This window comes from Lontra canadensis, unplaced genomic scaffold (genome assembly GCF_010015895.1).
Source record: "Lontra canadensis isolate GAN:19392208 unplaced genomic scaffold, GSC_riverotter_1.0 scaffold9, whole genome shotgun sequence".
In the NCBI taxonomy this organism is placed as follows: domain Eukaryota; kingdom Metazoa; phylum Chordata; class Mammalia; order Carnivora; family Mustelidae; genus Lontra; species Lontra canadensis.
Window position 1 is genome coordinate 22,370,468 of NW_022631003.1, and position 13,187 is coordinate 22,383,654.

At 37.0% G+C, this 13,187-nt stretch overlaps 1 protein-coding gene across 5 annotated transcripts in view; it reads right to left on the minus strand.

Moving 5' to 3' along the window:
* The window catches only part of EPS8 (epidermal growth factor receptor pathway substrate 8), a 179,412-nt gene that overhangs the window by 28,871 nt on the left and 137,354 nt on the right, over positions 1-13,187 (minus strand). For all 5 annotated transcript variants that reach the window (XM_032855077.1, XM_032855076.1, XM_032855075.1 and 2 more), the window contains 5 exons: positions 11,867-11,993; positions 9,880-9,968; positions 9,194-9,268; positions 3,958-4,106; positions 1,348-1,531 (listed from right to left, as the gene is read on the minus strand). In XM_032855077.1, the coding sequence (XP_032710968.1) occupies positions 1,348-1,531; positions 3,958-4,106; positions 9,194-9,268; positions 9,880-9,968; positions 11,867-11,993 (624 nt within the window). The remainder of the gene's footprint in view (positions 1-1,347; positions 1,532-3,957; positions 4,107-9,193; positions 9,269-9,879; positions 9,969-11,866; positions 11,994-13,187) is intronic.

A 13,187-nucleotide genomic window follows, 5' to 3' on the forward strand; every position in this document is an offset into this window, starting at 1 on the left:
AAAAGCAATTATGTTAGAAAAAATATATATCTTCAAATCAGTACATTTGTTTTATCTCTACAGTTTCAAAATCTAACCAATCTTCTATAGTATTATGGTTACTGTCCAAGGGACTGATTTTTAAAAATTTAACTTATGTGCTTTTCCTTAAAAGTGAAGATTTAGGGGCGCCTGGGTGGCTCAGTGGGTTAAGCTGCTGCCTTCGGCTCGGGTCATGGTCTCAGGGTCCTGGGATCGAGCCCTGCATTGGGCTCTCTGCTCAGCAGGGAGCCTGCTTCCCTTCCTCTCTCTCTCTCAGCCTGCCTCTCTGCCTACTTGTGATCTCTGTCTGTCAAATAACTAAATAAAATCTTTAAAAAAAAAATGAAGATTTACTCTGGTTTGTTAATCATTCCTTCATATCATGTTTGCCTTATTACAAATACCCACAGCATGCTGAGAAAATTAATCCATGGAATTAAATAAAGGAAATGAACTGGACTTCAAGGAGGATCTAGTCATCATTTACTGTTTTTTCTCCAAACTAGACCTCATTCATCTAATTCCTTGGGTTCTGATCCTTCTATTTGGTTTCATTCAGCTTTAAGCAATGTTTGATTTTCTTTTCTGACAGGACAAGAAGAGTCACAGGAAAATCGTTTTTAAGAAATGTGCAGAGAAAACTTACCTAATTTCAATGCCTCAATTTGCTCCCCATGTAGGTTATACTCTAAAGCTTACTAAAATACTTAAAAGGCACAATAAATTTTGTGATCTCCTCAGGGTATGTTAGTGTTATAAATGATCATTTGAGCCTAGGGATTGAGTCCAGAAGAAACTCTGGCCTTCTAGAGCCAGGCAGAGGTTTCGGAATTTAGAACTAGGGGGAAGGAAGGAGGGAAAGAGGGAAGTCAGGAAGGAAGGAGGAAGGAGGGAAGAAATGGGAAATTTGGGAAAGAGCTGCTTGGGACAGGCTTCAGGGACCTAGGTTCAAGGAACTGTCTTAAGGGTCTGATGATGGAGAGAAAAAACATAAAGAACAAGCTGAGCAGCAGTCGGGCAATTCTCTACAAGGGGAGAAAGCAGGCACTCAAAAATTGAGACAGGATCACCGGGCTCAGGGAACACCAGCAGGTAGCTAGGGGTGAGAGCTAACAGGATTTTAAGGCTGGCATTAGGCTTCACAGGGAAACAAAACAACTGTCACGGCAATGACAGAGAAGTGAGAGGTAACCAATGGCAGCAAGACAGATTATTCATTAGTTCTAGAACAATCTTCAGATCAATAAAATGAGAACTCACAATCAGAATTACAAGAGAATGCACATGTTGTTGCACGCTCTACAAAAAGTGGTGCTAAAAAACTACCTCTGTGGATAATCTTTTTGTCTCCTGTTTGCGCTGATGTTCTGCTACATTTGCCACAGACTCAGCCAGCTGATAAAGATCTTGTTCCATCGGGGCTCCCATGAAGTTCAGCATGGGGGGCTCCCAACCATTGCGGAACCGTGGGACATATGGTGGGATGAACTGCTCTTTTGGCCACTCTGCTCTGTAGAGGGACATTAAGACACAAAATTAAGAAATGTATCCATGTTCAAAATTACTTTCAACAAGGTTAGCAAAACAAAAACATGGCAACAAACAAAAACAAAGCATACCTAATCTGCCCTCTCTCCACTCAAAAAGGGAAAATGGACATGCTTATAATAGTCTGTAATGCCAACAAAAGGAGAGATTGAATTCTGCTTCATGATCTGTTTTCAGTACACTGCCTCAATTCTCCATTAACTCAATTTTGTAACATGGATACAGGTTTTGAAAATTTGGAAAGGGAGCATGAGGCTAGAAGTGTTAAAAGTATTTAAAACATGAACTTCTCTTGTATCTAAAGTAGTTTCAGATTCTCATCTTTCTCTTCCCTCCCTCCCAACAGTATGAACGCTCCTGGTATCAGATACATCTTTCGAAAGAGAAAACAACAGAGAATGTTCTTAACATTTATGATTTTTTAAGTTATAAAGTCCCCTCAATGAAACATTACCAATTTTATAAATTAAATTTATCAGCGAGCCATTAATCAGTAAAATCAAGTTAGGACTAATCTGAAATCGCAATCATTACCCATTCATTATTTAATGACTCTAAGTGAGGCTTATTTCTACAAGCTCCTAATCACTCATGAACCACAAAAATAACTGGGACAGAAATTATAGCTTCATTTCTGTTATAATGTGTTGTTTTATCTTTCACAAGTGAAAGATTAATTCTTCAGGTTCTATTTCTACTACGATGAAATGAGCCATTTTATTCAGATTATTATGTACCTTTATGATCTTTTTATCTTTATGAATTTTTAAATCAGTATATCCATTTCCTAATACTCTCAACAATTAGGATTTTAAAATTACTATTTCTTTTGTCAAGAGCTAACAATATATTTCCTTTTGATGTAGTTTTTCCAATAATCATTTATTTTCTCATTTTGAGGTATGACCCAAAATTAAGAAATTAGAAAGTCTGAGCTTTTTTTATACTAGGAGATCTGATTAATTTAGTAAGTTTCATGGGAAAATACTAAAAGATCCTACCGAGGCTTATCATTAGATTATAAACTATGAAAGTCCAATAGATTTAAGAAATCTATTTAGCCAAGTACAATATACAAATAGCATGATACAGTAGGTTATATTAATATGTAAATTAATTTAAATCTTGTTTTCAATATAAAATCAACTATGATGCTTTTAAATAATTTTTTGCTTGGTAAATCATTTAATATGTAAATCGTATTCCAACACAAGCTGTTGCCTAAGTCCAAAATATAAGTTTTATATTTTGTATATAAACACAGTTTATATGTGTTTCAACTGAAGAAAAGGAGGAGAAAAAAAAATTATGAACTGATCCATTACTTTCAGGCTAGCCCATTCAAAAGCATTAGGAAGAAAAGCTTCTAAGTGACCACACTGAATGACCCACTCTAAATAGAGAAATAAAATGATCGGAGTAAGTTAGGAAGGCAAAATTATTTATTCGCATTTCATAAAATGAGAATTTTTTTTTTTTTTGCCTTGCTCAGGAAACTTTAACACTGCAATGTTAAATGAGGCAATCAATGTAAATGATTTGTCTTCCACAATCTCTTTACTGACAAAATACGATTTTTAAAATGATCCCCTCATCACAAAGCTATTAGTTCTCCACAGCCCACCTGCTTATTTCCATGTACCTCATTTAACACCATCCCTCCTCGCCCTGTTCCCCACCAGCGCCTGCTACCCAAAGTTGATATACCAGCCAAACCCATTTTTCATTCTCCATTCTCTTGACTTCCTGCTTCATGCTCTCATTCATGCTTCTCTTTCTATTAGGAAGGCCCCTTCCCAACTATGTATTTGTGGAAATCCTACTCATCCTGCTGAAAGGTAGTACAGCGAAATAATTAAGAACATCAACTCCAGAGCCAGACTGCCAGGTAAAAATCGCAGATCTGCCACTAAAGACTTACATGGCTTTGAGTAAATTACTTAACCACTCTAGGCCTCAGTTTTGTTATCTGTAAAATAGGGATAACAATAGTACTTATGTAAAGCATGGAAGAGTGCCTGGCAAACACTATCTGTATAGTCTGTACATATATATTACATAATAGACTAGTATTATTATCTATTGATTTTAAATGCCAGCCCTTCTTTGAAAGGTAACTACCCCCCCCCACTGAACCCCCTCATCAAATCTTCTCCCTCATGGCTCCCCATTGCCAAACATTAGCAGTTTATGAGTCACTCCTGGTACTTAATATCCCTTATACTTTATATCTTCTCCACTAGACTAGCTTTTTAAGGGTTCAGGCTTTTTCATCTGTAATGCCTAGTCTTTTATAAGTAGAAGGCTAAATAAATGTCTCGTTAGATTCAAGTAATAACAAAGAACAATACTTGAAGTATTACAGGTATTAAACCCCTACACGTTTACCTGGCTTTCATCCAAGTTTCTCCCAGTGACATCCATAGCTGTCTTTCATCATTGTTGACAGTATAATTTAAGAAATCAATTGTGTCTTTAGTCAGTAGGGGGCTGAGTACCGAACTGGCTAGTTCAGGACCTCCTGTTGCCTGCACCACCTAAAATGACGATAAATCATTTTTTAGCAAGAAGATAATGATTAATGTATATTTTCCAAATATGTAAAAGCCATGCCAAAAGCAAGCACTGTTTTTATAGACTCAAATTTTGATGTGGTACGGTGTACTCCTGAATGAAAAACAGCTTATTAAGTCAACCTGCCCAGTCCAATCATGACTAAAAATCTAGAATGAAAAGTCAGTAGTTTAACAACTTTCACAGGATCTGTCTATTGGCTGCACAGGACTGTATTTTTCCCTGGAAAATACTAATGGCTATCCAGAGAATTCTCAGTCAGGTGGTTTAACTATCTCTACTTTTTGCTTAAAAAATTACATGTATTTTTTCTGGCAAATCTATTATTCCAAGCTTGAAAAATATGGTTCTATAAATGAATACTACAGAGAGAAATAAGGCTCAACTTAATGGTCTATGGCTATGCCTATAAAGACATACAAAAATAAAAGGATCCAGAGAGAAAAGTGAGCGACGAATGAGAACTGGTACTCTGAATCTATAATATTTTTCTCCAGAATTTAATTCTAGGAAATTGTCCTGATTTAAAATGGGTAATTTAATGATTAGCAGAAACAAATAAGCAGGTGCAACTCTCTGATAAACAAAATGATGATAAGTGCATGTCTGGAAACTGCTCCAAATTGCCTTCTCAGAGGCTATTTCCTGGCTAAAGAAGGTAGTTATCTCCTAGAGCAGAAACCAGAGTCCTTTAATAAAAATCTCACCTTCCCAGAGATATGGCACAAGAAAAAAGGGATTTTTTTTTTTTGAATGGCTCCAGACCAAGAATCAGTTTCTCAGTTTCTCCCCAGTCATCCAAGTGTTCTGAGCACACTGTGCTGTTGTATGCCTCTGTGTATCTGCATGTGCTGCTTCCCAGTTCCCCAGAAGGCCCTTCCTTTATCACTCACAACTCTACTCCAGTACCACCTCTTTCAAGAAGCCCTCCTTAATCCCAAACCATAGCTCTAAGGCACCTCAGCGTCCTCGGAACAATTTATGCATATAAGTAACATGTTACATTTTAACTTATGGCTTATTTTTCATACTTTTCCCTCCAATGAGGACTTGGACCAAGTCAATTGCAGAAGACATAAGTGTTAGGGGGATAACTGAGAATCAGTGAAAGAAAAGATGAGAAATAAGGAGAGAGGCTGAGTCTTCCTTGAGAACAAAATTTACCCTGACAGCCTGGTACGGTAATTTTCTTATGTCCAAGTCCCATAAGCACTTCTGGTGAATATGTAGGGATGATTAAGAGGGAAAAGTACAGGAGTAAAATCTAGGAGTAGAGGAACTTTAAAATCTTTGGATTCACAGTGGGAAGAGGGAATGAAATAGAAGAAATGTAAATAAAAAAAGCTTTTAAGATGTAGTTCCCCCTAGAGAATGGATGCTAAGCCCATATGCATATATAGACACTGTGGGTGGGTTTGTGTATGGAGATGCTGAGGGCAGAGGGCGGGTCTTGCAAGGTTTAAAACCACAGATTTGGTGTGGCTGGTCGTAGGCCCTAAATAAATGTTCCTTTCCATGTCTCTTGTCCAAGTAATATGCCTGGGGTTCTATAGGCAGAACATTAAAAGGAGCAACAGATATATTCTGATTGGAGAGACCATGAATAAGGAGTCATTTCTGATGAAAAAAAAGTCCTATTTTCAGATACACAGCTTGATCATTAAGGCTAATTTCTACATTTTAAGGAAACCAAACCAGTCCCATTATTTTATAGCTCTCCTTTATGTAATGACTACATATCTACTTATGATGTGTGAAAGCGTGTGCCAAGAATGAGGAGGTGGCAAAAACAGCTTTAGAGTCAAAACTCCCTAATATTCAAACTAAGACAGTATCAAATGTGTTAAAGAATAAGGAATATAAATTTTGTTAATTAGCTACTATGGGCTTCTTTGCATATGAATGTCCTTGATCTAATTTTTAAAAGAGCTTATAAAGCAAGAATTATTCAACAGTAACTACACAAGTAGAAATCTGATGTTCTATATGTAGCAACAACATATGGAAGCATTCATAAATTATTGATGTAGTCTTGGACTTTCATATTCTAATCTCTTATTGCCCAGTTCTGACATTTATGCTGAAGTTACTTTCCTATGCTGGTAAGGCAATATTCATTTTATATTCTACTTCAGGTCTTGTCTAGTTGCCCTTGGGGAAAGAAGGAGATTTATTATCCCTTTCATTACTTGGACTTTCTCTCTCTCTCTCTCTCTTTTTTTTTTGATAATCAAGTAAAACCTATGGGAAATGCATTTGAATTTGCTCCATTTTCAATAAATATTAGAGTACTTCAACCATAGTGTTCCTATGCCCTAAACCAAAATTAATGAAATTTATCTATTTCATACAGCTCTTACTCTTTAAAAAAACAAACACAGAAATTATACACTGGATAATCACACATTACTAACAATTATCATTGCTGCTATTGTCATCCTACAAAGGAATCATTTGTTCTTCTGACAGGGAGAGCCATTCACAACCACTCCACCCATGCCTGCTTTAGCCCAGAAAGTAGGAAACTCTGTCCTCCTCGAAGTTTTTAAAAGAGATTCCACTCTCTTTCCACTCCTCATTCACTCGTCCTCCCACAAAAACTGGAATGACCTATCTAATTGGTGGAATTATAGAAAAGGGTGATTTGTCACCTACTCTCTTCTCAGATCTGTCTGTATGTGAGGGCAACAATTGTTCCATCTACCTTCTGCCGCACACTTTTCCCAAATCCCTGTACTCTTTTGTTCTGTTCTCTTAAATATTCCAGTAAATTCTCCCAACTGCCCTGTAGGACAAGACGGTGTGTTCATAATGTCAGCCTAGAAAAGTTGCTATTACACCATTTGCAGATATAAGAAATATATAATGGGAAGAAGGGAAGTATATTACCATACTATATAAGGAAAGAACATAGCTGCATATTGAAAATCTAGAAAATGAAGATGTGTATCTTGGATCCTGGCCTATGGCACAAGAGGTATAACCTTTGGCTGGATAAATTCATAGGAACCTCCAACTCCTTCACAAAGGGAATTGTTCTCAACACACCCTTTTGTTAGTTTCAAAAATTATACCTTAGGTAAAAATACACATGTATGAGAAGGGAGTTTTCTGGGGAAAAAATGTATTATATGTATATCACTCGACCTGGCACAGAGTGATCATGCTAAAGACTACGAATTGTTCCCTAGTGTCCATTCTCTTCTTCTTCCTTCTAGAAAGAGAAGACCCTACATTATAAATGAACCTACAGCCAAACAGTTGAAGACTATATTCCTCTGGTGTTCAGCATGGCCCCATGAAAACATTAAGGCCAAATGGGCAAAGGTAGAAATTATCTAAATTCAGAGTCACCTCCTGAAAGATAAATCATCTTTCTTTGCCCTTGTACAGCTATGACAAGGGCACAGAGGTAAATCAGCTTCCACCACAGAGATAGCTGACACAGTTGCTCAATTCTTCTCTTGAACACATTTTCTTCATTTGGTTTCCAGAATACTATAGTATTCTTATGTTTCCTCTCCTGACTTAACTGCTTCTTCTCATTTTCTTTGTTGGTTCTTTCTGTTCTCCTAAAACTGAAATTGCCCAGAGCTCAACCAGTCCTTGTTCCTCTTCTTAATTATAATTACTATTTTGGTGATAATTTCATGGCTTTAAATGCTTTCTATATACAGATGATCCTCAAATATGTATCTCTAGCCTTGATTTCTCCACTGAACTCCAAATTAATCTATTCAACTACCAAATCAAATTTTTCCATCTAGATGTAACAAAATTTTGACATGTCTTAAACTGAATTCCTTATCTTCCTCCAAAAAAATCTGTTTTATCTATTGTCTTCCCCATCTCAATTAGTAATTAGTCCGTCCCTCCACTCTTAGGCCAAAACCTTTGGAGATACCCTTGGCTCTTGCATAGCACATCTAGTCGACCAGCAAATGTTGCTCTATGTTTTATAATCAAAATCTGACTTCTTTGTACAATTTCTAATGCCACCAGGTCCAAACACCATCATCTCCAATCTGGATTATTTTAATAACCACCCTAATCCCTTCTTCCCCCAGATTTCTAAGTATTCTAGCCAGAGCAATCCTTTCCTGCTGAAAATATTCCAAAAGTTTAAAAGATTTCATTATTACTTATAAAGACCAACAAAATATGACCTCCTGTTGCTTTGCTGACTTCATCTCCTAATTAAGATCTCCCTTATTCTGTTCAAGTCACAATACTTATTTATTCCAAGAACACAATTTGCAGTTACCATCCCAGAGTACTCACAATAGCTGTTCTCTGTCTGGAATGGTCTTCTTTCAGAAATCTTCATGACTCATTCCTCACTTCATTTGCTGAAATGACACCTTCTCACCTTAACCAAACCTATTCACAAAGGCTAATACTCCATCTCACACTCGTGTGTATGCTTGCATGAGCATACACTGGAAACATTCCCTCTTCTGTGTCCCTGATGTATTTTGTCAAATAACACTTCTTTTTGGCAAAAGGTACTATTTATGCATATATTCAGGTTACTGATTGCCCCGCCATACTGCAAGAGGTTCCAAGAGGGTAAAAACTTACGTCTGTTTTATTCCTGATGAGCTACTAATAATGCTAAGCACATAATAATAGTCTCTAAATGAATATTTCTGAATGAATAAATAAATGATCAAAGCGCTCCATACAGTACCAGTATCCCCTCATGCCTAGCCTATTTTGGGAGAAAGAGAAAAACTTCTATATTATTATAGCCATTTGTATTATATCCTAGTATATTTTGAAACACGAGCATCTGATAAATGTTTCTTTTCATCTTCCTTGCTCTGTCACAGCTATCGGTTTCCTCAGCTATAAAGTAAGGCACTTGAACAGGATGATTTCTAAGGTTCTTTCAAATTCTCAAACTGGACATACTTGATGCTGACATAGATCCCAAGGGAAATTATTACCATGCAAGGTAATGAAGGAAAACTGTCGAGATACATCAGACAGACACTTGGGGTTGAAAATCATACTAAGAGTGATTACTTTCTTAAATTAACAGTCTTACCATATTTAATGGAGTAAATAAAAAATGAACCAAATCTGCAGCACTCGGATTCTGGATGTGAGACTTCAGTTTGGACTGTAGCATTAAGAAAACAGATGAACAGATTACTATGATGTCATCAAGCAAAAAACAGATGCTCATAAAGGTCCAACACAAAATCAAAGCAAGAGTTCTTTACTACTAGTTTCACTTGTGAGATATGAATCAGCCTAGGTAAATCAGATTAAAAGAATTTAGTTTAAAAAAAAGTTAGGAGTTGCTCTTTTTTAAAAAAAATTTTTTAAAGATTTTATTTATTTATTTGACAGACAGAGATCACAAGTAGGCAGAGAGGCAGGCAGAGGGAGAGGGAGAAGCAAGCTCCCCGCTGAGCAGAGAGCCCGCTGAGCAGAGAGCCCGATGCGGGGCTCGCGGCGCTCCATCCCAGGACCCTGAGATCATGACCTGAGCCCAAGGCAGAGGCTTAAAACCCACTGACCCAGGGACCCCAGGAGTTGTTCTTTTTTGATAATTCACTTGGATACACAGGTTTTATTATCTGTTGTTCTAATTAAAAGCAAATCGAGACACACATACCGAAAAAATCTACAACAACTTTATCTCTTCATTTAATCAGGAATATCCTGGCTAGAATTTGATCTCTTTCATTTGTTTCTTTTAATTATATACAAACAAATTTCACTCACCAGAAGGTTAAATCCATGTTTAAACTTTTGTAAACAGTCAATGAACTCATCAGGAGGGGGAGGTTTTGCTCGCAGAGTTAAAACACCCTCTAAAAGAAATAAACGAGAAGATGGACAGATGAAAGCAAAGTTGTCAGAAAATCTATCAAATGAAAAAGTAAAAAGCCACATTTGTGTCTGTAAAATTCGATCATTCCAGATACCGCGCTTCTTAGCTACTCTACTGCATCTCATAGACTCACTGTAACAAACTAAGACAATTCAACATTTCAAAAGGACCCTTCTCACCTTAGGCACTACTAATTCTTCATCAATTCCATAGATGTATGCTGTATCCTTTTTATGTTCCAATGACTATGCTTATCATCGCAAAGACTATAAAAATGTGTGAGTTATAAACCCTGCTCTGAAGGGCCTTAAAAACTTTAGAAGACATGAATCGGTACATAAAAAGATATACCAAGGAAGTGCTGTAGAAAGAGACTGCATCAGATTGGGAAATGGAAAAATGGATAGCTAAAAGATGTTTCAAGGGGAAAGTAGCTTTTAAAATGGGATCTGAAAGGTCTGTTACATGGCAATTTGGTAAGAAAATGTCATAGTTGGATATAACAGCATCAGTTTAAAAAAAAAAAAAAAACACATGGGGAAAGGAAACTACATGTATGTGAGATGAAAAACCAAAGCACAGAAACCTGAGAATGGGAAAGTAGACCAAGGCTGGATTGTGGGGTGACCATGACAATCAGGGGGTTAGAGCAGACTTAAATCAATAGAACATGGAATTAACATGCTGTTCAGAAGAATGAAGTGACTACGTTCGAGCCCGAAGACAACTGTCTTCCCAGAATAAAAGACTGAAGGCTTGAAGACTCAGAGAGCTGGGTAAAAAATGATGACAGCTTGAAGCAGATGTTAGCTATGAAAATGAAAAGGGAAACAACTGGATATAAAACACACTGAAGGGGCGCCTGGGTGGCTCAGTGGGTTAAAGCCTCTGCCTCTGGCTCAGGTCATGATCTCAGGGTCCTGGGATCGAGCCCCGCATTGGGCTCTCTGCTCTGCGGGGAGCCTGCTTCCCCCTTCTCTCTCTCTGCCTGCCTCTCTGCCTACTTGTGATTTCTGTCTGTCAAATAAAAGAAAAAAAAATCTTAAAAAAAAACACACTGAAAAACTAAAATCGATCTTGGCTGCACGCTGGAGAACGAAGTCATGCAAGAATCTGTGGTCTTAAATGTGTATGACCAAGAGGATGGTACACTGAATACAGCAGGAATAAGTGTTTGAGACATAAGGAAGCAATAATACTTAATTTCAGACTATAGGGAGGTGAGGTATATCCAGATGTACACATCTGAAAGAAAAGTTTACAGGTCACATGCTTAGGATGTAGACATGAGCTAGAGAAAGACTGGGAGGTCATGTGTCATAAAAGGGATATTTACTTACTATTCTTTGATGTACTTCATTTGCTCCACAATTATAAGTTTATACATTTGGAGGCCTTTTAAATACCTACAGCATACCCCAAAACTGCTTGCACATGACCTGGATATATTGTTTGGGAGTTATGTGATTAAAAAATTCAAATCTATTGATATTTGTTAACTATTTTAATGAGAAAAATCAATCCTTTTAACAAAATAATGAGGTTCTCTATAATAAAATAAATCAAAATATGGTAGGAACAGAGCTATGATTTTAACAGACATTAACGAAAGGGTCACCGGCTGAATCTCAGAGTCTCTGTGATTTAGGTTAAGTATCCCAGAGTCTTTTCTTACCGTAGCCAACTTGGAACCAAAACCGACCATTCCCTGGGCTCTGCTTAGTCTCTGCCTAAATCCCAGGTGCAATCCCAACACTAGAAACGGGACTTTTTGGCCCACTGTCAATGGAGTTTTGCTAAGCAGTTCCCAAGGGCAGAAACTCTGCCTAACACTGGAATTCTGAATGGTTTTCAGAAGATCAAGAAAATCCAACTCACCTCCTGGTCCTTTCTTTTTACCTTTCTTACTTTTCTTCCTTTTAGAAAGCTCAGAAAATGCTTCAGCTGCTTTTTGGAGTTTTGTGATAAAAAATTCAATGTCATCCAAAATATGGTTTAATATTTGCTGGAATTAGAAATCAGAGAATAAAATATAAGCCAAAATAAAACCATTTTTGCCTTGACTGTATACTGTTAGTCAGTAAAGGAAAATCAGAAAGCTTTAAAAAAAAAAAAACAAAAAACCCTCCCACATGCAAATCTCAAGTTTATCACTAATTCTAAGAAAAAGAATTGAACTAAATATACCTATATGTGCAGCTAAAGTCTGACATTTTTCTTTAGCTTAATTTTGTTCTATTTTCAATACTATAAAGAAAGCATTCACAATATCTATTCAGATTATTATTTTCAACTACTTTAATTCTCACATGGTGTTCTCCCACATAAAGTTAGGGGGAAAAAAGTCTGAAGAAACACCTTGTTAGAAGAGCAATGAGAAATTTTGTTTTTCTAATAAATGTGCCAACAATATTATTTCATGGAATTAAAGGTTTATAGAATGTTGCGATAACCAAATAAACACACAGATAATCTAGAATCGTTATTAATAAGAGTTTCCTTGTGGTAAAATAGAATTCATGGTGAATTATTTTCAGGGATTATTGGATCAGTTATTTTTCTCTTTAAATGGTTTTATTTTTTATTTTTATTTTTAAAATTTCTTTTCAGTGTTCCAGAATTCAGTGTTTATGCGTCACACCCAGCGCTCCATGTAATACGTGCCCTCCATAATACCCACCACTAGGCTCACCCAACCTCCCACTCCCCTCCCCTCCAAAACCCTCAGTTAGTTCCTCAGAGTCCACAGTCTCTCATGGTTTGTCTCCCCCTCCAATTTCCCCCAACTCTCTTCTCCTCTCCATCTCCCCACGTCCTCTGTGTTATTCCTTGTGTTCCACAAATAAGCAAAACCATATGATAATTGACTCTCTGCTTCACTTATTTCAATCAGCATAATCTCTTCCAGTCCCATCCATGTTGATACAAAGTTGGGTATTCATTCTTTCTGATGGAGGCATAATACTCCATAGTGTATATGGACCACATCTTCTTTATCCATTCGTCTGTTGAAGGGCATCTTGGTTCTTTCCACAGTTTGGCAACTGTGGCCATTGCTGCTATGAACATTGGGGTACAGATGGTCCTTCTTTTCACTACATCTGTATCTTTGGGATAAATACCTAGTAATGCAATTGCAGGGTCATAGGGAAGCTCTATTTTTAATTTCTTAAGGAATCCACACTGTTTTCCAAAGTGG